Source organism: Lycorma delicatula, chromosome 12 (assembly GCF_047948215.1).
Source record: "Lycorma delicatula isolate Av1 chromosome 12, ASM4794821v1, whole genome shotgun sequence".
Lineage (NCBI taxonomy): Eukaryota > Metazoa > Arthropoda > Insecta > Hemiptera > Fulgoridae > Lycorma > Lycorma delicatula.
In genome coordinates this window covers 52,673,269-52,698,277 of record NC_134466.1, presented here as the reverse complement: position 1 = coordinate 52,698,277, position 25,009 = coordinate 52,673,269, and the positions used below count along the sequence as shown (strand labels likewise).

The following is a 25,009-nucleotide window of genomic DNA, read 5'->3' as shown; positions in this document are numbered from 1 at the left end:
ATTCATCGATATGTCATCATTCAAAGCACACATGTTGGCAGATTTGATTAATATTATAGTTATGTGATCCTAACGCTATCTACTGGGAGAATACAAAGAACCATTTCCTCAACCCCTAATATATGAACAATAAATTTAAAATCAAACTTTGCTAATCATTTTAGATTAAAAAAATTAACAACTTCCTCCAAATTTTTGCTCAATAGTAATTTCTAAACATAAGAGATTTTGCAATTTTTTAAAATTAATAATGTTACAATTCATCATAGTTTTTTTTTAACAAAAAATAAATCAGAAACACTGTTATGCAAGTAATATTACTATTTTTATATGCAATTTTCTAATAATTTATTGAAATAATACACTAACAATGTGATTTTTTATTTAAAAAAAAATACCTTATTCCTCTTGGTACAAATTATGTTATTTTTGACATGCCAAATATCTCTCCATTTATAATTTTACACAATAATATTTATGAGAAATCTATTAAAACTGTGTTGGAGAGTAAAACTGTAATTTATATTAAAAAGACCAAGATAGTTGCAGAAAAACAAGGTAGTTTTTAATTTATCACACTCCACAAAATAGCATGGTGTGTAGATTTGTTTGTCATGTGTGCTCACATTTTTATTTTAACACTATTGGAGTGTTAAAATAAAAACTTTAACGTGAATGGACCAATAGTGGTGTGCTGGGTGGCTGCATGCAGTACACTGAATGATTTATACTTATAGATATGCTAAATTCTTGAATGTAATTCAGTTATAGTTGGCAAAAATGTTTAACAGTATCATGTGTAATGAAACATAAACTATGTAACACTTTCACAGCGGGCTGCGATAGGCCTGCCTTTTTTCTAGTTATATTATGACTTTGGATGTAGTAACATATTTTAACATGATGAGATGTATGAAATGATAGGTGAAAAAAATATTACTGAAAACTGAATCACAGTTCAGCTCATCTAGAATCCAATGTATTAAATAAATAACCACTATATCAACTGACCATCAAGTTCATATTAAATTAATAATATGAAACATTTTACTGTTTGAAAAGGATATAACTGCTGATTGATGGATAGGCCATATATCACATATAAATTTTGCAGTATAAGAAATACATGTATATTTTTTAAAAATTATTAATTTTACATAAATATATATTTTTATTATTTATTTTTTAAATTAAAATAACAAATAATAGTGAAAAAACTTTACATCATAAAATAAGGTGCATAGTCCCCTCTTTTAGTATACTATAACCATGACAAACAATAAATAAACATAATTATTATTATTAAGCCATGGTAGAGTGATAGCGTTTCTGTCTTTCATCTGTAAAGATTCTGGGTTCAAGTATTGAAGAAGCATGGCAATTTTCAACTACTATAAAATTCATTTCTCATAAAAAAAGTATCACAATTGAAATTGAGCATCAGCCTGTAATTGCAAGTGTAATAAAAAATAATAAGGCATAAATATTTTTTAAATTAAATTAAAACACACTGTATATCAATAATAATAATATCAATAATAATATGAGACACCTGTAAACTTCCTTTTTTTAAATTTTAATTCTAATATGATAAAATCAAAATTAATTACATTTGCTCAAACAAACAGTAATTAATTCACTGAAATACATAATAACTAATTAATAATAATATAATTAAACTACATCAGTGTATGTCCTTGTATTTCATATAATTATTCATAATAATTATAATAAAGTAAACAATTTTTTTTTTATACTTTTAACAATAATAAAGTAAAACAATTTTTTAATAATAAATCCACAAAAAAAAAACATAATTGATTATGACTTACTTAATTAGTTATAATAAAACAGAACTAATTATTATGCAACATATTTAAAAATAAAATAAAAATAAATTCTGTACACTGAAAGTACTTATACATTAATTAATTATGGTAATAAAACAATAAACTTTAATGATCACAAATAATTATTTTATGCAAAATATGAATAGACGATAAAAATTATTTTTTTTACAAAAAATAATAAAAAAATTCTTTGACACACGTATACACACCATTTAAAATAAGGCAAGTAGAGAAAACAAAACCAAAAAGAAATTATAAACATGATAGTACTAATAATCACGATATTATGCAAATAATGGTGTTTTTATTAAAATTTGTACAATAGTATTGCATTTTAGACAAAATTTTTGTTATAAAGTTTTTTAAAATATTTATCAATACAAAAAACAATAAAAATAATAACAAATGAAATGTATTACTCTGAGTATTATGAATATTATGTGACAATAATAATTTTATTTAATAAAACTTACATACCATAATATATTTTTAATTTAATTTTAAAAGGAAAATAAAATTATTTACTACAGTTTAAGTTCATCAAGATATCTATGTTTACGTCTCAAAACAAAAATAATCTCTTGTAAAGAATTTGTAAAACTATTACCAATTCGTTGATTTAAAGAGGGTCCTACCATTTCTTCTAAATTTAATGATGACATTTCATTAACAGCAGAATCACAAACCCAAATATCTTCTAAATAATTTATGACTGAATCTAATCCTTCAACAGCTTTTATACAATCGGTTATTAACCATTCAACACAATCTAATTGTCTTTTATGTTCACCAGTAGTTTCCAAATCATTATTGACATTAATCGGTTCTTTTTTCTTTTTACCTTTTTTGACTAGAGGGGTTTTAATATCTTTTACCATACTGTGGATAACACCACAAATGATAGAAGTAAAACATATTATTTCTACAGTAAGTGTAATATCTTGCATGATTTCTAATCTACCATTTAGACTTTCGCCATTTGCTATCTCTTTACTACGTTTCTTTACAACATTAGTTGCTTGCAAAAGGCAAGATGAAACAATTTTTGAAGCCATAACATAATCGTTTACATCACATTCTTTCCAGTTTATTTCATTACTATAGTCTTCATTATCGTTATTACAATTTTTACAACCTGATGATGTGATATCACTATTATTACCGGGATTTTGACATCCATTTAACATTTTTTTATCATCACTGTTATGCTTATTTTTTAAACTGGAATCTTTTCTACAATTAAAAATTCCATTAACAATTTTATATAAATTAAAAATAATCGGTACCATTAACGAACTAATATAATCATGTAACCTTGATTCTGGTGGTCCTTCGATAATATTGCGTGGAAATTTTGGATGCGGTGATTTAACAAGTCTGTCATAAAGCTGAATTAATTCATCGACAATATTATTTAAATCGGATAAATTATTACAATTGTCATGAGCGGTATTTTCATTTGATTTTTTATTGCCATTACTTAATCTGATTACTTTATCACTGTTATTCAAGTTTACAGTACAAATAATAATCTGCAATATTAACATTCTTAAACGTAATAAATCGACTTCGGTTTTATAAGATTGTTGTATCAATTCTGGTGTTATTCTTCGATCGGGTGGATTTGCTGACCAAACTGTAGTAAAATCACGATTATCTTCTAATTTATTCCAGTCCATTTTAAAATATGGTGTTATAATAACTTGGTTAGCGATTTGCACAGTATTTTGGTACGATGTCGAATGGAATATATCCATTAATGATTTTTCAACTTGTACAAACGCATAATGAAGTGAATTATTTAAACGGTCTCTAAATTCAACAAATTCAGATATCTTTAAAAATGATCCGTACTTATAAGAAAATGTTAAATGATCTGCACTTTCTCTACAACTTGCTGTAAAAAACTTCAAAGTCAAATTAAAAATTTGACATGCTATCGTATACTGTCCTGTACTTAATAATGGCCATAATTGAAAATAACCAAGTGTATCGAGCTGCATATGTTTTATATCCAATAATTCGTAAGTTCTATGACCCTCCTTACTTCCTCCAATCAAATTATAAAATTTCAAAAGCAATAACTTTAATTGATAATTTGAAGTGCTATACAATAATGCATTCTCAAGAACAACTATTGCATCCCTTATATAAAGTTTATCGTTTGTTTCTATCCATATATCATAACATATATGCGCTGTAAGTAACGCATACGGATCATTATGACAAAGGTCTGTCGGTAACTGACCTTCATTAAACTGCATTCCACTTTCATAAAATTGTATTAAACATGTAATAAGTTTCAATTTACTTTCGACATTGAGTGTTTCATGAAATCCAAGGTAGCGGCTCAATTGTAAATTTGATATGTACCTTAACATCTGTTGCATGGTCGATGGAGTCTCACCATCATTTAACTGAACTAATTTAAAAACCTGATCCAAAAAATCTTTCATTTGATTCAGACTCATTAACTTAAGATATGGTTTTAGATCACTTAAACAACACTGTTTTGCACCAAACTCATGAAAATATAACATAAATAACTCTACAAGATCGCCTAAATGAATATCTGTTTTATCTCCGCGTGATGTAAGGCGTGAATAAAATTCTAAATGTGCCAAATACGGTCCTCGTAAACGATGCGTTAATCGTTGATTATCTTCCTGAAGATTACTTAAAAATCCAGCACATTCTGCAATACTTCTATCTGCTCCTTCGATATTATTTTTATTGTCGTCAGGATTATCTATTATATGAAAAACTGAATCCAAATAATCTTTGTAATGGGACCAACAATCAATATCTTCCTTTAATAACTGCTTTAACATAACATTTGCTTCATGCCATCTTTTTAATTTCATTAAAAGTTCAACTTTTTTAACAGGTAATGAGACACAAGCTTGTAACTTTTCATTTAATGGTCCTTCAATAACATTTAAAGCTTCTTCAAGTTTATTTTGCATTTCTAATATCATTAAATAAAGTTGTACTTCTTGTTCAGCTTCAATTTTATCTTCTTGTACAAACTTATATACCATTCTTTCAGCAAGAGGCAGAACAACAGAACATTTTAATTCGGGTTTTGATGTGTGTACTTGCATAACAATACTCATTACAGCCCAAAAATAATATGGATTTTTTGGAGCTAATTTATATAAAGTCATTGCGGTCATCTGCTGCTTTTTGTAATCACCGATACGAACATATGACATAAAAAGATGAGTTAAAAGTTCTTCATTCGCCGGATCTTTTTTCGCAGCAGCCGCATAAAGATCACATATTAATTCAGGTTTATGGAGTTCTCTATAACAAATAGTCATTGCTTGTAATGTTGCATCATTATAAGGCACTTCAGCATGGACAGCACTTATAAGTTCTTCACATTCCTTTTCTTTACCTAATCTAAGAAGTGCTAAACCTTTGAGAACTTTTGCACATTGAAATGCTGGTTGTTTTTTCAACAGTTTATCAGCTTCTTGAAGCGCTCTTTTATTATTTCCACAATCTAACCAATCATATATTGGACGTAATCTGCGCTCAGCTACGCTGTTATCAACATGATTCTTTGTAGCCATGTTAAGAATCTAACAACAAAATTAAACACAAAATATACATATTAATAACAATGCAACAACTAGACTTAATTTAACAGTATTCATAATAATAAAATTAATAAAAAACTTAATTTAAATACCAAGATTAGGCATGCTTTTTATTTTTAATTAAGGGCTTTTTTAATTTTATATTTTCAAATCTCTGCAATTCAAGATACTATTTTAAATGGAGTAAAAGGGTTGTCCCTTGAGTAGTTAAGACTGTGAGATGAATGTTCAACGATTTTCTAGGAGAAAGAATCACATAATTTTTGAACTGTCAAGAAATACTAGCAGTCAAGTGTGTAGGTATAAAATTTCATTGGACAGCTTTCCATATTGTTTGTTCTAAATAAAATGTTGAGAATTTTGAAGTTTCATAATAAACGAGGTCAGTTCAGAAATAACCAAACTATTTTTTTAATCTTTACTATTAATTTTACATATTATTGGTCCTTCTTCCCTCCCCTAATCAAACACTTTTCCCAGTGGTGTTTTCACTTCATGAAGCAATCCTTGATAGCTTCATTTGAAATGGCCTTTAAGGTCCGTGATGAATTTGTTTGTCATCAATAGTCTCAAAACAGTGTCCTTTTATCACTTTGACATTGATTCAATACTCATGTACTTTCTTGGGGTGTGGAGATCCTTTGCCGATTCATTTTGATGATTGAACATTTGTCTCAATGTTGTAGCCGTAAACCCAACTTTCATCTCCTGTTATAATCCTTTGCATGAATGTTTCAATGTGATTGGCTTGTTCAAGAAGTTGCCGACAAACCTCCAATCAATGTTCTTTCTGCTGTTCGGTCATCAAATGAGGAACAAACTTTGCTGCACCTCAATGCATGTTCAGTTTTTCAGTCAAAATATCATGGCATGATACAATTGAGATATTAACCTCTTCTACAAGTTCTCCGACAGTCAATAGCAATTTGCACACACCAGATCATTGATTTTCTGAATGTGAAAGTCATAGTTGAAGTTGACGGCCTTCCAGGTCGAGTCTTCCAAATCTTCAATTGCCTAACAAAACTTTTAAATCATGAAAACCATTTGTAACATTGAGTACGACTCAGAGCATCATTTCCGTAAACTTTTTTCAAAAGTTGAAATGTTTCTGTGAACGTTTTTCTCAGTTTCATGCAAAATTTTACATTATATTGTTGCTCCTGAAAATCGCATGTAATAAAAATCAATCCAAGAACACACGGTTACAGAGAAGGTTATGCAGAACACAATACTGCCAACCGAACATTACTAAATATCTCAATTGACATGTAATTAAAAATGTTTATTTTCTTAGACCCCTGTTCATCTGCACATTTACAGTGATTTCATCATCAAGGAACTTAATAAGTAATATCCTTTTTTTTACCTCAAAAACTAGTGCCCAGCAGCTTCTTGCCTTATTGTTCTTGTGACTCAGAGATGATAAATGCTGTTTCAATATTGACTGCTCCTTTGTTTCAACATTACTGTACAATACCAAATTTCATCTCGAGTCACAATGTGGTTCATTTCCCTCATAACTATTTTGGTTTGTGCTACCAAAGTAATGATGGAAAAATGGTTGAGCTATAGCAAGACATTTTTATTTTGTTCGTGTCTATTAATATCTTTGACATTACCTGGCCCACAACTTTCAATAACCCAGTTTTTCCATTTAATTTCATAAACCACTGAATGGAAAACGTTTAGAAATGCATTTGATAATTGTGAAACTACAAATGGTTTGGAAAACAGAGAGACAAATCTATCTTCTTCTTATGAATTTACATATGCCTTCTCAAAACAAACAACACACCATTTTCACAATTTACCTCACATATAACACTTGGTCCATTAATGTAGTAAAATCTTTTGTGAATTTCAGCTGCAAATTTATTCATCACCATTAAGAAACGAATTATGGCTTGAGCCTGATGCTTTGCGGCACTAATAATTTTAGGACATACAACCAACTTATTGATGGTAACTAACGTAAATAAGATTGTAATATTACTGCCAACAAATAACTACTGATACAAGTAAATGTGCTGTGCAAGGGCTATTTGTTTCAAAAATGTAAATCAGTGGCAAAGTGGGAATGGTCCTCACTTAAAAAATAAGCCTTGTATATTTAGAAATTTCTATTATGATGGTAATGTTATAAAATTGCAGAATAAAGTCTGAATTTAGCTAAAGGTATACATTTAATTCAAATTCCTGATTAAATTTTACCTTTATCACTAGTATTTAATTAATAACACTACCTTAACAAAATTGGACAGAAACTGAATAAAACCAGCTGCTGTAGAAGAACTGGCTTAAAATGAAATAAAGTTCATTCCAGTTTTTAAGTGCAGAAATGATTATACAAATAAGGGAATGGTATTTTGTTGAGATTAAAATGTATTAAATTATAAAATGATGTACAATGTTACTGGATGTTCAGGATGAAGATTATTCACTTTGGTTGAGGAACTGAAAAAAAAAAGCTGACAATGAAATTTATAAGTGTACACAATTCACGATAGATAATATTACACCCACAATTCATCCAATTGCAAGGTCTTTTCTATAAATATTTTTGGTTAATATTCTGAGTACAAAAAAAATTCAGTACTGGATGAATTTCTTAGATAATATCTGAAAAAACTGAAAAAGAATTGCCTTGATATTTCTCAGATAATACAAATAAGAGGGTACTGGATTTTTTAATCACATTTTTATTGGTAATGAGAAAACTATCTTAAAAGTATATACTATTTAAATTATTACAATAACTTAAACTTACACTAATTAATTTGTTTGGTATAAAATTTATTTAAAATCAATGATACTCGTTCACAGTACTTTTTATAGTTAGTTGCCTGTTGTTTCTTTAACACAACTATTTGCTTTGTAATAAAAACTGTAAATTATAAATATGTCATAATTACTGTAAATTATGACACTTTATATTAGGTTTTCCCTACATACATTCTTACTATCTACACGTTTTCATATTTCAGCATAATATAACTGTCATAATATTATATATATATATATATATATATATACAGCTGTGTCAAGTAAGTTAACCGAAGTGGTTATAAGCAACCGGATTGATACACTCAAAACTAACACTGCCATTTTCAAGAGTCTGCAGCAGGTTTATAAAGAAAAAAATGAGGAATGAAGTGGTTTTCTGTTGTCTTTTTTACAAATCCAAAGTACTGTTGGATGACAGCATGCCAAACTATTAAACGGTAGAAGATGTTTGGCTACAAGAGGCACGTTCACTCCATTAACACAAGGACTGGTTATTGAATATCATTAATCTTAGAGAAAGCAAAACTGAATGGTGCTTCTTGAATCTCAGGGACTTTAACACTGTATAAGTTACTTAATAATGTTAAAAATAATTTGAATATATTTTTATTTTAAAACGGTCAGTAGAAATTCAGTAAATTTCCAGAAAAATCTATTGGTAAACTCAATTGATGATGTAAATATATTTATAAATTTCAAAATGGCAACGACGTCAATTTTACAATATTTTATATTTCAGTAACCTTAGTTTTATCAAAATATGTTTTAATAGCTAAATATTAAGGCTTTCTTTGTAAATACATTGACAACTTATTTTTATAAACTGACTGACAAAGAACCAACCTACTGGAAATATTGATTATATAATTTTAGCCGGATTTAATTTCATTACTAATATAAAGTAACTAAACTAAGATAATTTAAATTATAATTGTTTATTTATGATTTATATTTAACATGCAAAAAAATTAATTAGATTAAATGTAAAAACAATCAGTTATTTTTATTCTAGTGATTTCTAATATTTTTATTTCTAAGTTATCATTTTTCGTGCTTTTGAAAATTTATTAGTTAAATTGTTTTGATAACAGTTTTTCTTTAATTCTGTATAATTTAAAAAAAGTGAATTTTATTCCAATATTAAAATGGTATATAAGCATCTATGTATAAAGTAGCAGACTGGAATCAAGCTGAAGCGTACTGCTTGTATGTAGAACATTTTTCTAATTGCTATTTGCCAACTAAAAATCTCTTTGTAATTCTTTATAAAAATTTACAAGAAACCAGAAAATGTTCTCCTAGAGCTCATAATCAAGGATGATCATGAAACACAAAAATGTTGAAATTGGAAGAATGGATATCATAACAAAACAAAGGTCAATAAATGAAGGATTGCATTATGTGAACAAGTTAGTTACATAATTGTTAATTAGAGGATTAATTGGAAAATTCTGCAAAGCCAACAGCTGTAACTGTATCATGTACAAAGAGAGTAAGGCGATTAATGAAAATAGCCATCTGCCAAAACAAACATTTTATGAAGTAATTTTACAAAAAGTGACAACTAACTCGCAATTTCTCACCACAATAACATTCACTGATTAAGATCAATGCAACTAAAATGGTATCATAAATTTCCACAATAATCATCTTTGGGCACAAGAAATATTTTCAATACATGTTTGAAGTTGTATCATCAGTGATAACTAGTTTCCTGCCAGCGAGAATTATGATTTCCTAGAAAACTACTGAATCATTTAGATGAAATTCCTCTGGTAACTAGAAATAACAAGTGGTTTATGCATAATGATGGCATATCCAACCACACTTCAGTATTAAAGTCCACCATTACTTGGATCATTACTTCTTTGCAAGATAGACTGGATATGCAGGAACAATAACTCGCCCACAAGATCACCCGATCTACAGCCAATAGATTTCGATATGTGGAGATATCTAAAAAATATGGTTAACACATGGGCTAATCAAGTAAAATTATGTAAAATTGTACATTAATAAATAATAATTTTATTTATTTAATTATTGGCCTTTTTTGTTTAAAAAGACCACCATTTTGCTATGTAAACAATGTTTCACAATTTGATTATTTATAGTACATTTAATTAATCATTATTTAGCATCAAATGTATGAAAAAAAATTCAACGTTTTTTCAAATTAATTTAAATAGAGGTGAAATAAACCCCAGCTGAAAATTATATCATCAATTATTCAATTGCTTTTAGACTGAATTTAAAAAAAAAAAAAAAGGTGCATTGTTTACAATGAATGACTTAACATTTAACTAAAATAACACATTCTGTTAAAACTAATAAATACTGAAATATAAAACGATTTAAAATTGATGTAGCTTCCATATTTGGTGTTTACACCAAATATTTTTATTTATTGTAGAATGCCTGTGTAAAAAAATATTATAATAATTCCTTTATCTGATCTTAAGACATACAAAAAAAAAAAACCAGGTGCTTATTGTTAATTTTGATACGCAGAATACAAAAATAATTAGTCAGGCATACTTTTTTGATACATCTTATACATGATTTGATAATAATAAGCTGGATGGATAATAAATATGATCTGGAGCTCATAAGTCTTAAATGTATGTTAATATTTTTTTTCTTTTTACCTTAAAAAATAGGGAATTTAAATAAACATGTTCTTATAATGAAACATTAAATTTCTTTTAGCATAATTTTAAACTAACATCTAGTTTCAAACATACGCAAATGTTAAATAATTCTCTATCCTTTTTATAAAATTTCTTCATTTTTTTACTTCTAAAGAAATTGCTTTCTAACAATTTTAATGCCAAGACAAGTAGATTTGCATATGTCATGTTCATAAAACAAATCAAACTGTTCAGAATAAATTATTTAAATTATTCAAAATTTTAACAAATTCTAAGAACAGCATGCTTTACTATTCTGTTCTAAATACAGTAGGGAAAAAATGGGGGGAAAACAGATAAATCTAATTTATCATACAATTGAAGTGGTGAATTCTTTTTAACATAGTGACTCTTTTGGTTCTAAAATATGTTTTTTAAAATGAAAACATTTAAATTTTACATGAAAAATTTAAGTGGAAAATAAAAATAAATTATTTGATCTAAAAATATTCTTTCAATGATCAAAGCTATAGAGTGCACTCTTTTAAATACTTTCTTGTAAATTAATATACTTACACATATTATAAAATTATTTTATCATAATATTTATACCAGGTGATTTGAAAAGGACTTTACAACTTTAAAACTATCTAAAAATATATTGAGATAACTTACAGATTCCATTAAGGTCTAATTTCATACCAAAACACGTCAAATTTTGACTCACTTTTGAGCTCATTAGTACTGAATTTGCCCACCAGTGTTGTTAAAAATAGGTATATATTTATTGTTGTGGAACGTGGTCACTGTGTTTTGGTTTCACGATTTGCAGTCGGCAACTGCAGTTCAATGTAATTTTTGTAGAGTATAGTAGTGAGCCTCTTAATAGGCATAAAAATTTATGCCTAGCACCAAATTTTTATTGAGACAGGTTGTTCTTCTTCCAGGAGGCAACTGTAAATGGTATATCATTTATTTGGACATGCTTCAAAAGTTTTTAATTCCTCAATTAGATGATGAACAAGATGGATGCCATTACTATCAGCAAGACGGGGCACCACCTCACTACTGCCTAGAAGTCCGAGATTTTCTTGATACTCAATTCAGCCACAGAGGAAACACCTGACTTGCTGGCTACAGTCTGGAATTAAATCAAGTGGGATGTAAGTCGCATTACAAATGGAAACCACCAAAAGTGAATGAAAAAGTGAGTGAAAGTGAATTTTGGTTATCGAACCAAAGTGAATGTTGGGTGACAAACTTGATGTGTTTTTCTATGAAATGAGACCTCAACTGACTCTGTAAGTTATCTCAATAAATTTTTATATGTTTTTAAAGTTGTGAAGTCCTTTTTGAATCAACCAGAACTGAAAAATATAGTTTATATAAAATACATTGAAAAATAGTTGTAGATAAATTTTTCTTAGAAGTAATAAATTAGGAGTGACCAACAAAACTGAATGAAATCATTCTTTTGTTTTGCAATAGATGGTATAAATGAACAAAAAAAAATTATCGCATATAAAAAGTTATTATTTAATTCTTATAAAGATTTATTATTACTTCTAAGGTTCATATTCCAGTAAAAGTTAGTTGCTTTTATATGGATTTGAATATAATAGATAGTGGATATTTGTGTGCTTTTTGGAGGTTGGGTTTCAATTAACCAGATGTCTCAGGATAGTTATTGGCCTGAGTCAGTACCTACATCTATTTACATGTCATACATATCATCCTCATCTCTTTGGGCCATAGGGGGGAGGGTTGCTTATTGTTCACTACCTGAACAATGAGCAACTAGAACAATGTGCTCATCACTTCTAAAAAGAGCACAGGCATTGAAAAGAATCACCATCATTCCATGCTATGCTTACTAAGAAAAGAATGGAATTAAGTACTTTCTTGCTGCATTCACATTTATTCTGTTTACCATAGAGACATGCTGCAATAATGAGCAGCATTACTCCAAAAGAAACCAACTCTAATGAGTATAATTGCAATCCACAACTGATATAGAAATGAATTATACAAATTATAAATTCATGACACTTTTGATACATACATCCATTGTTATAGACCATGAATGTGTAAAGGATAATTTAAACTATTTTAACCAAATTTAGTTATTGTTAAATCCATATCAAATGAGACTGAAAATAATTAGGATTATGAAATTCCAGTTAATAGTAAAATAATATTAGAAGTAAATGTAATTGATATGTGGGATGTACTTACAATACATTATAATGATGATTTAAATAATTACTAGCAAAAATAAGGTGTATTAAATTGTCCTAATTAATTTTTATGCAGTTTTTAAAATAGAGTGTAATGAAATTTGTAATAATTTATTGAATTTTTTTATAATTAACTAAATGCACTAATAAATTACTAGTTTTATCATGCAAAAGTTATCTTATTATTCATCAAAAACAAGCTAAATTTTATACTTAATTATTTTTCAAGTTATTCTAAGAAAAAAAAATCTATGATCCAGAAAATCTGGAAATACAGAAATCTGGATGAATGAGATTTTACAATATCTTAATTTATTAATCTATACATGGAAATATCCATCTAAAAATGATTCTTTAATTTTAAAGAAAATAGATTATTTAAAATATATATATGAGAATCAATATTAGTATTAAATAATTGGAATTCAATGTGTGCACTTAATAAACTTTTTGAACAAGCTGAAAATTTACTATAATAAATAAAAATAAAATTACCTTTTTGTTGTTATCACATTGGTTGGTGTATTTATTTATAACTAAATCTTTATATCACTGAATAATTTAATCATATCTGAAAAACAAAAGAAATTATATGTAATTAAAAAAATCTGTCAGTAGATAAGCATACTTATCACTCTGTAATGCTGTATGATTAATTTTTGAACAAAAAACAACCCAGATTTACCTGAAAATCATTACAACTATTAGTCTGATTTTTTTGTAAAATATCTAGAGGAAACAGAAACCGTTGCCACCTTGTAATAAAGAAGTTGCCGCCGACCAGCTGCTAGCAAGTGGCAATGATGAAGCTTGGACAGAGGCCAAGACTGTTCTTTAGGTATCTACTCAAGGAAGAAGTGATGAATTCAAAGTAGAGGCTAGAAGAAATGGATAATTGACCCACACTGCGATCACCTCCAACTGACGTAGTGTATTGTCTTGGGGGAAAAAATAATATCCATACATGAACATTTTTCATTTTATCAAAGCCATAGTTAATAATCTCATACTTTCCATTAATTTCGGTGTAAAAGCTGTGATTTCTGAACTTGCAGTAGAAAAGAAATGGGTATACGTACAGTATTTCAAAAATGTTTTATTAAGATCTTATAATATTACTACACTAAGGTTATTTGAGTAAAAAAAATATATCTCTCCAATAAAAAGGCCCGATGAATTGAACTGTTTACTGTATGCACTCATATTTTTATTTTGAATGAAGGGCACAAACGATTCATTCGTTTAACGATTTATACTTCTCGAATGATTCTATCGTTTGAACGATTTATACTTCTTGATACGAACAATTTATCTAAAATTATATTTCTGTTTTGGGGATAAAAAGGAAAACATTGTGGTTAGACCTGTGTTAAAAAATAACTCAAGAAACAGCTACAAATTTTCAGGATTTTGAAACTTTTCATTGTAAAAGTTTTTGTTGTTGGTAGTATGCTAAATTAATGAATTTTACAAGGGATGATCAGAAAGTAAGTTACATCTCCTATATGAAACAAACACATAGTTATAAGACAATTTTTTTTATTGAACAAAAAACTGCATATTTTTATCAATTTTTCATTCTAATCACAAAGTTTTTCTAATCACTTTTCATACCTTGTGACAAGTTTTTCAATTCCACTCTCATAAAAATTTTGTCCAATTTCCTTCAACCATTTAAGAACTGCTTCCTTCAGTTCAACATCATTAGCGGAATGCTCCCCTCCCAGGTCTAACTTCAGAGGACCAGGAACAGGCAGAAGTCGCAGGGTGCTAGGTCAGGGCTGTAAGGTAGATGAGACCACACTTCCCAATTGAATTTTTGGAGTAACTCCCTTGTCAGATGAGCTGAATGAGGAGTAGCATTGTCATGAAGAAAAACAACCCCATCATCAATCTTCCAGGTCTTTGAGCTTTAATGAATTACGCAATTTTTATAAAGTTGTAAGATTCAGCATTGATTGTTGTTCTTCCAGGGATAACACTGCAAACAACTCCCTCCAAATCTAAAAAGAATGACAGCATAACCTTTCGAACATGTGGAGATGTTTTCTTCTTTTTTTGCGGTGGCGAATTTTTATGTCTCCATTCATGTGATGCTCATTTAGTCTCAGAAGTTTAATGAAGCATCCAGCTCTTATCCCCTGTAATAATTTGTTTCAAAGATTGTGGACCAGTCCTGAAATAACATTGAAGAAAAACAAAGAGCAGATGCAAAACATTGATGTTTATGGTTGTCGGTCAATAGATGTGGCACCCATCATGCACACATCTTATGGTAACCAAGCTGATTATGAATAATTGCAAACATACTACCATAACTGATGTTAAGTTCACTTGCAATCTCTCTAATTTTCATGCGTCAGTTACTCAAGATCATTTCATTCATAAGTTCCGTGTCACCCGTCGTGTTTGGAGTTGAAGAACCGCCCAGCACGCAGTTCGTCACTCACATTTGTTCTTCCATTTCTGAACATTTGACACCATTTTGTGATCATGGAGCGTGACATTGCATTCTCACCATACACCTCAATAATTCGGGGATGAATTTCACAACAATTGTAATTTTTTGTCCACAAAAATAGGACTACTGAACACACTTCTATGCTGGACAAAACTTTAGAAGACATGCCACAACGACACTGCACATATATTGAATGTTGTACAGAATTGCTGCCGGAGTAGTATGAAGACAACAACATAACCAGTGCTGTCACCACAAGATATATACCTTTCAGTTGAAGAACACGGCAACGGTGTAACTTATTTTTTGATCCACCTCTTGTGTTTAGTTACAATTGGCAAAAATATTTAACAAAATCATGTGTAATGAAACATAAACACCATGTAACATTTTCGCAGCAGCCACATCTTTTTTTCTAGTATCTTTTTTCTTTTTTTTTTTATCTTTTTTCTAGTATGAAATATATATATATTTCATAAGAATTTATTATTTACATCTATTAAACTTTAAAACAATTTGCCTAACTAAACTTACAAATAAATGTTTTTAATAACATTAGAAAAACATAAAAATTTTTATCGCTCAGGAGACTATTCAGCAATACTAACTCAATGTGTTATTTAAAAAAAATAACAGTTTCAACAAATATTCATCAGTGACTTTCATGAACAAATCAAATTAAGTTAATAATATAAGAAGATATATTTTATTCTTAAGAAGAAAATATATATGAACATATACTATTGCTATTCACATTATAAGTTTTTTGAGTGGTGAAGATTATCTCTAGTATATTTTGGTGCTGAGAAAATTGCCCAACAAAATCATATGTTAAGCAACTACTTGTACAATAAGACTGGCCTTCAGTCAATTTCTGACAAAAATTTTGCTTCATAGTTCACTAAATCAGACCAAAATGTTTTACTTACAACATATTTTTAATAAGGTACCATGCAATCATTTTTCTGCCAATCACAGAAAGTTTTCAATAACTCTGCACACCCCTCTTCCCTACCCAAATGATTCATTCATTTTTCCCTACTGGTTATAATTTTTATAACCTTTCTCTTTAGCAAATAATATTTACAACTGTGGCCAATTTCTTAAAATCTGCAATCAATTTTTAGAATCTTTTCATGAATTTCTCTTCTTCTTATAGCTGAGAGTACTTTCTGTTTCCATCTGATTATAGGCCCCCCTTCCATGTATGTTCTGGCAGATTCCACACAAATTATGTATGTGAGTCTGCTCTCACTTATCATTATCAGGTGGTCACATCATTTCAGTAATCTCCTTTAGACTATCTTGGTTAGCATCATGTTAATGTTCATTCTATTTTATACATCCTCAATATGCACCTTATCTAATTGCATTATTTTTTAACTCTGGAACCAGTAATTCATCTTCTTGGTGGTAAGCTTATTAATCATAATCTTCTATTAACATTAAATAATATAAAAGTACAGTTTAACATACTTCACACTAAAATACTACATTATTATTCAACTGAGTTTTCTTTTTAAATGTGAAATGTAAAAAATTCGGAGAACTACTATTATATGTTGTTACAAAATCAGGCTTTCCAACCTCCAACCATTACAATCTTTATCAACTTTTTTCTTTCTACTATTTAATTTTTGTGGCATAAGTATGCATGCCTGATAGATGGCTAAAATGGTCACATGAAAAAATAAATATATATATTTATTCATTCCTCTTTTAACATCCATTCTTCAGTTCCATTTCACAAAATTCTCCATCAGAATAATAACTTGTACATTATTCTTTCCATATCATGTTTTACTGCTGTACTTCACAACAGCAGCTGCAACTTTCTTATAAAAACCTGATTTCCCATCTAATACCAGTGTTCTTATGACCATGTGATGTTAATACAATACCCAAATATCTTACCTTATTTTTTAGGTTTATGATCCATGTATTTGCAATAAAAATCTCTTCAAGTATTCCCAACCATGTATCAAGATACCTGAACTCATTTCTTAAACTGGTTGTCCACGGTTTGTCCCATTTATGGCATAATATCACAGGTTTCTACTATCATTGCAAATACATATTCATCATTCATGTTCAGCCATCTACAATTACATGATACCAATTCCTTCACTGTTAATTAGAATCCTTAAATAAATAATCATATTTCACATACAACACTTATTGTTATAACTTTTAAACTAAAAAAATATATTAAAAAATGCTATTATGATTTACAACCTCTCAGAATATTCATTAGGTTTGTTTAAATGTTGAATTGCTCTTTACAAAGCCATCAAAGCCTTGATAAATAAGTGTAATTGCCAGAAAAATTATTGTCCCAATAATTTACATTTGAACTTGAATTGTATGGCAGATCATCTTTAATTTCCAAATACTTTTCAATATGAAGTTCATGTAATGTGGTAGGTCAATTTACAAAAGAAAGATTTACTGTATATAATAAATAAAATTAGCAGATTTAAAATTAACTATTAAATGCTAAATAATCCTACACAGGCTAAAAAATTGACTTATTAGTTATTAAGAAGAATTGTCAGAATTATTGGTTCTTTTTGAAGATAAATATTTGTACAAGTTGTTTTGTAGTTATGAATTATTTATTAATATTTGCGGTAGTTATTTTGTAGCTATAGGTTATATAATATTAAACTTTATACAGTTTTTCAATTTGGAATTTTAAATTTAAAAAATGAGAATATTGCAAGTATTTTATACTCTTTTTTTTGAAAAATAAAATAATGAAAAATTTTAACAGCTTCCTATAAAAAATAATGAAGTGTACAGTAATTCAAAATTAATATAAAAACTTTACAAATGAGATAAAATTAAAATAGTAATCTACAAATAAACAACCACGAAAACCTTAATACTTTGACAAACTAGTAAGTTGCTCAGAACCAGAACTATTTAGTTTTAAAAACCTAACCATGTAATAAGACACTACTTCCTAATGAAAATGAAATCAAAGAAATTATAAAACAATTAAAAATAATAAAACTTCTGGGGAAGACAACATAATAGCAGTAATTTTAAAAATCAATTTCCCCAAGTTAATAAATAAGATTAAAACTGTGAAGAAATTCGGCTAATGGAACAAATCCCAGAGGAATGGAAGAAACCCAAACAATTATACAGGAATACTACTTTTACCAGTTTCTTATAAAATTTTAAGAAAGGCACTACTAAACATATTAATCAACAAAGTCTGAGAATTATTTAATAGAATATAAGGGTAGTTTTTGCGCAGAAGACCCTGTACTGAAGAAATTCTAAATTTAAAAACTATCATAAATTATATTAACAAAAATGGTAAAAAACATGTTGAACATTTTAAAAAAGCCTGATTCCATATAACGCGAATCAATATTTAAAGTAGATTATTAAGAGCACAAGTAGATAAGAAAAATATAGCAGTAATTAAACAAACATTAATAGACAACAAATTTAAAATTAACTATGTGGAGAACTGTTAGAAGCATTTGAGATAAAAACAGGCCTATGACAGGGTGATGGAATCTCCTTAATTCTATTCAAAACTGCCTTAGGAAAAATAATTGGAGTATGGAATAAAGAAATGGTTAAACATTGAATCTTAGAATCAGTTTTTTTAGGAATGTGAAAAAAGTAATAGGCCATTAATCATTTAGCTTTTGCAGATAACATAGTTATCCTTGTTACAAATACAGAAGCAAAATTAAAAGTACATCTATTGGCAGAGAACAGCAAAATGATAGATCTGTCCAATGAAAAGACAGAATTTATAACCAATAACAACTATGTAGAAGAAATAATCTTTGAAAAGGGTCAAAAAAATACATAAAGTAGACAAATTTAAGTATCTTGTGGAGATAATAACACCAACTTTACTCGAAAAAGAAGGAATTAAAAATAGGATCCATTAAATGAAATCAGCTTAAAGTCTGACAGTAGATGACTACAGTACGAAATTCTTAAGCTATAAAGCTAAACTAAGACACTACAAAACAGTAATTTTCCCAGAAGCCTTATATGCAAGTGAGTGTTTAAGGCAAGTTTAATGCAAGAAATCTAAAAAAAAAATCTTTAGGAAGATTTTTTGTACCCAGCATAACTGAGGAAGGTTACATGCTAAAATCTAATAAAGAGATTTACCAAGAAATAAAAATATTTCAAAACGGAAATGCTGAAAAGAGAATAAGGAGTGACAATAGACTTAAAAAACAATTATTTAACTTTTACAAAGATAAAGAAAAATAGGGTGGCAATGGGAAGTAAAGGAAGACCTAGAAAAACTAAAGATTGGAAAAAAATAATAACAGATAAAATAGAGTTTCAAAAAACAATTAAGGATTTTAAACTAGATGAAAAGGAAAAACCAAAGAACAACTCCAGAAAATTTACGGAGAAGCAAAAACAAGCACTCCCAGAAAGAATGAAAAAGTGCTGAAACAATGGAAAGAAGAGGAAAAGAAGAAAGAAAATGCAACGAGATATAAAAAGCTCTAATCAAAGAAGAAGAAGATATAAAATTGTCTTCTTTCCTTATACTTTAATATGTCAATCTTCCAATACCCATCATTACTTGTTGCTGAAACAGGTATCTGGTTAAAAATGAACAAGCTATTATGTTCATATATGTAGTATGAACATTAATTACGATTTAATGCAAATGGATATAGATGTAGTTATCTTAATTAATTAATAAGAGATGTTCAATAAGATGTAGTGGACAAACTAATCTTCAAATTTCAGTAGTTTAGACATTTTTAAGGTATACTTATTTATGCTTTTGATTAGGAATGTCTAAAAAAAAAAACAGCTGTTTTCTTTTCTTTTTTTTCTACTTTTAATAATAAAAACTTTTATGAAAATACTTTTTCTAATATCACTGTTAGAAAATACATTATAAAGTTTCATATGTAATGAGTTATTAATTTACTTTTTACTTCCTTGTAGGAAGTAAAGGAAGTATTGTGACTGTGAAAAAATTCTGTTTTCAATGGAAATATACACTTTGACTAGTTTCGTCATGTCATCTGTACGTACGTATGTATCTCGAAAAACGATTAACTGTAGGATGTCAAAATTTTGGGTTTAGGACTGTTATAACATCTAGTTGTGGTGCACAACAAAGGGGAGGTGCTCCCCTTTTGATTGCAATTGACTAAACCAAAAGTGTCCAAAAGGCTCAAAATCCAAAAAAATTTAGATTTTGAAATTTTTCTTAACTGCAGTAATGAGCCCTCATTGACAGCTTTTCAACGATATAACATAAGTGGTACTTATTTTCACTGGTTCCAGAGCCAAATAAAATTTTAATTAATGTAATATTTGGATCAAGGTGAAGGCACATCGGTTCGAATCAGACTTCATCTTTTTTTAAAAATTTAAATACATTAATTTATGAATAATTATTAACCTTTGATTGTAAACAATTTTTTATGATAAATAATAATTCAATAACAATTTTAAAAAAAACTATGACAAAAGTTAATAATGAAACAAAATTCTAAATATTTTCATTTTAAAAAAAGGTGTATATGTAATTTAATAGGCGTACAAGGAAGTCATGTAGTGTTCACATCAGATTTTTTCTTATGTATACTACTTCCTTAATGTCTATTGATGATATTAATTTAACATGCTGGCTGTGGTATTTTTTTTTAATTTGTGGTGATTTTCATTTGTTACAAGTTCCCACTGTCCAGTATTTATGTTTCCACAGCGTGGAAACATAAATACTCCCATATTTTGTTAGCTTTTATCTCTTCTAACACTATGTATCAGTCATTGATAGAACTACTTAAGTGTTATGAAGTATAATATGTCTGTCTTGTTTATGTTCCAATTGCACTAATCCTACACACCTGGTATCGCAACAAAGTGACTATAAATTTTACTTAAATCAAGTTTCAAAAATTTGCCCAGAAGTATCTGATTTCAACTGCTAGGTGGTGAACTGTATTTACATCAATACTAATAAAATATAAATAGGCACTTGAATGGCTCTTGGATAACACTCACTTGAATGTTAATGTAATAGTTAATTTTTAAATGAATAGTGATGAAATAAACAAAGCCAACTTGCAGTCAGTCACCACACAGCAAAATCAATACATCGAACAAAATGAAAAATGTCATTTTCAAGATATGGTAATGGGAAGTTTATAGTGCATGGGCATTTTAATCAATCGATCTGGACCAGAATCACACGGTCGCCAGTGTACAGCAAATGCTACGAACGCCATTGCATATTTAGTGTTAAAGCATCTGCCTGAATGGTCATCATCAGAAAAGGCAAAAGTTTAGCTAGCTGGTGACAGTTACTTCTTGCAATGCTTGGTGCACTTGGCAGACAGGCCAGATTACCTGAATACCGAAGAATTGTTGCCCTGTGTGACTGTTGGTGACATGCAAGTTCAACTATATGTAGTTGATGGACTTATCAAACCCACTGTGTCTGAATAATTACCAGAGGGCTACTTTAGCAATATTGAATCTGGCATCAAGCATTTCTTCCAGAGCCATGAGAGCAGGATTATGACCTGTTAAAACCAATACACAGTCGCTACATTTAAGAATAATGCTTACTTTTATATCTTTGACTCCCATTTGAAGGGGTTAAGAGAATTTGTAGCGGGTGTAAAAGGAATGTCAATAGTAAGCGTTTTGCAACAGACTTGCTGATTATTTTACAAGTGTGGAACACAAGAGATACGCAATTTTCCATCAGTGCAGGGTCTGCTTCATTGGTGACTGCAAACAGCCTGTTTCAATTGTTCAAGAAATGCAAGCGCAAGTTGTTGCAAACGATGAGGATTATGAAAATGAATGAGGCAATTTACTTGATAATATGTATGATGGTGAAATCATTACCACTAACTAGTATAATGCCAATTGATACCAATATATTAAATATAAACTCTATTTTACCTGATGTTACCGATGACTGTCCGATACCTATTTATCAGTTGAAGCTTAAAACAACTCCTCTCAACAGCATTATGAGAGAACAAAGGGCAGAGGAACTGGCATGGGTCAACCTGTTTCTAGATGATAGGAATGGGTTCAGAGAATATCGGTCAGTGCCCATAACTCCATTTGGATACTTCCAATCAAGGGTAAGAGTAATGAAAAGATATTACAAACCAAAGAGTATCTGTTTTGTGCCCTCTCAACTGAGTTATATAAAGCTTAGCAAAATGTTTCTGTTTCTGGTCTCTTATGTCAAAATGGAGTCGGGCCTAATAATGTTGTTCAAAATATTCACCTTGGGATGTGCAATATTCAAGGGACTTAGTCATATTAGCATATCGCCTTCATGGATCTAATAGCAGTGGTATGAAATTTAGGGGCTCTACATTTCTACATTACACTGTCGTATAATGATCTGTAATGGCCGGACATCAAATTAAAACATTTTTTTTTTTTTTGGTGGTGTTGTCTTTTTAGTTTTTAATGGATTTAAAACTTGTTAAGTACAAACTATTACAGAAATAACAAAATAGATTAAAGCAATATAAATGAAAAACAGAAAAAAATGGTTTGGTGAACTAGACTCAATGATATAAAGAGAAAAGGTCAACTGTACAATACAATATGCTTTAGAATTATTCCTTACATTAACAGGTAAAAGACATACATTTTAAAATGTATGTCTTTACATGTTATAAAACCAAAAACTCCAATTTCTGTTACATCAAGTTATAGAAAGGGCTAATGCATCAGCTTCGTGGAACTTATCAGCCTACATTTCAAATGTATCTTAGCAAGTTGTAGATATTATAATCTACTTATGGAAAAACATAAAAGAGCTATGCTGAACAGTTGTTAAAATAAATTCATGCACTGAAAAAGCTCAAAAACTATCTATAAAAGTAAAGATACAGTAAGAATCTAAACATAGATGTCAATTTCAATAGTTAGACAAGGAATTAACCCTGTTAGTATTGATGACAATTAACATTCAAAATACACAGCTAATTTTAGTTTTTTTTTTTTTAAATTAATTAATGGCTTCTGTGTAGTCATGCACTCATCACATCACCACGAGTTTTTTTATTTTTCTTAAGTTTGTAGTAACATTGACATTTAATTTGTAAAGCCATAAATAAAACATTTTGTGAGATACCACTAAAAACCATTTCAACTTTAAGTATAATTAAAATATTTTTTTAATGAATAATTTAAAATCTTGTACTTAAAATGAAATAAAGTATTCATTTTTCCTGTATTTCTGGTGGAATTGGGAGAATATCAATATATAAGTTAAATGACAGTATCATTAAACAACTTGTATATTCTAATAGATATAATCACTTTTAACAGAGTTTGAGTAATTTTTTGTAATACTGTATGTAAGGGTACATTTTATAATAAGACAATGATTGTTTTAATTGACTTTATAAAAAATTGTAACTTAATCAAATTCCTTTTTTTTTATAAAGCAAATGGTAGAAATTATACTAAATCTCAAAAGAATGTATTCCTACTTAAATTTATTTCCATTTATAAAACTTTACTCTTCCAAACAAATTTTTATTCAAAATTTCCTCACAAAATTATTTCTAACATTTAATATTTTTAATTAGAACTATATCTTTCAACTGAAAATGGAGAAAGTTTTACTGATATCAGAAACTATCAGCTGCTTTATTTTAAGGATGAGTTAAATATATTCCAGTACTGCACAAGAAACAGTATTTTGAAATCTACTCTAATTTTAGTATTAACTTAAAATTATTTTTATTTCATTAACTCTATTTCACAATGATTAAAACAAGTAAAATATTTTAGCTGATGGTGCCAACAGTTTTAAACATCTGCACTCAATAAAGTAATAAATACTACTAAATGTTTTTGTATTATTAACTGTGTGTTATTTATAGGCTAAAGAAAATTATACAAACAATAAATATCAAACTCAGTCAAGATAATTATTCCTAAAATAAAACATCACTACCTTTAGCTTTAATAGGTCAGTAAATATGAATAAAACGTAAATAGAATTTTCAATTAATAATTATTTCTAGTAAAATAAAAATTACTTAAATAAACGTTGAAACAAGGAGCACACATTAATCTTTACAAAACATTAAGAAACAGTAAACACGATGCTAAAATACTAATTTAACTCAGCCAAGTTAGGTTATAGGAATAGCCTAAGATAACCTTAACTATTAAGTTGTTTAAATAATTAAAGGTAATATCTTACCTGTAAAACTTTTAAACAGACAATGCTATTCCGAAAAAAGTTATAACTCATACTTCAATATCGAAGATACACAAATAACTTTTTCAGATTAACCCGAAGTGATCACGCTTCCAAAATAAAATTCTCAACGCTGATTATGTTTTCACAAAAATAAATGCAGCTGATTCCCAGCTGATTGCGAGTAATCTTTTACAAAGATATTAATAATTGTGTAAGTAATTTCCGATA

The 25,009-nt window shown here is 28.6% G+C and overlaps 1 protein-coding gene across 3 annotated transcripts; it reads right to left on the bottom strand.

The window, feature by feature from the left end:
* Positions 1-1,164: 1,164 nt before the first annotated feature.
* psidin (phagocyte signaling impaired) lies at positions 1,165-25,009 on the bottom strand. Of its 3 annotated transcripts, none has more exons than XM_075380761.1 (4): positions 24,782-25,009; positions 17,485-17,712; positions 13,605-13,680; positions 1,165-5,437 (listed from the first exon to the last, which is right to left on the bottom strand). In XM_075380761.1, exon 4 carries the CDS (start codon positions 5,426-5,428, stop codon positions 2,375-2,377), a length of 3,054 nt encoding a protein of 1,017 aa, XP_075236876.1. In that variant the 5' UTR covers positions 5,429-5,437; positions 13,605-13,680; positions 17,485-17,712; positions 24,782-25,009; the 3' UTR covers positions 1,165-2,374. The 3 variants fall into 3 exon arrangements, with proteins under 3 accessions (XP_075236876.1, XP_075236877.1, XP_075236875.1); XM_075380762.1 differs by having other exon boundaries at positions 17,485-17,669; XM_075380760.1 differs by lacking the exon at positions 17,485-17,712.

Bases quoted from the DNA above. Each gene is read 5' to 3' on its own strand.
- psidin (XM_075380761.1), bottom strand. From the start codon at position 5,428: ATGGCTACAAAGAATCATGTTGATAACAGCGTAGCTGAGCGCAGATTA.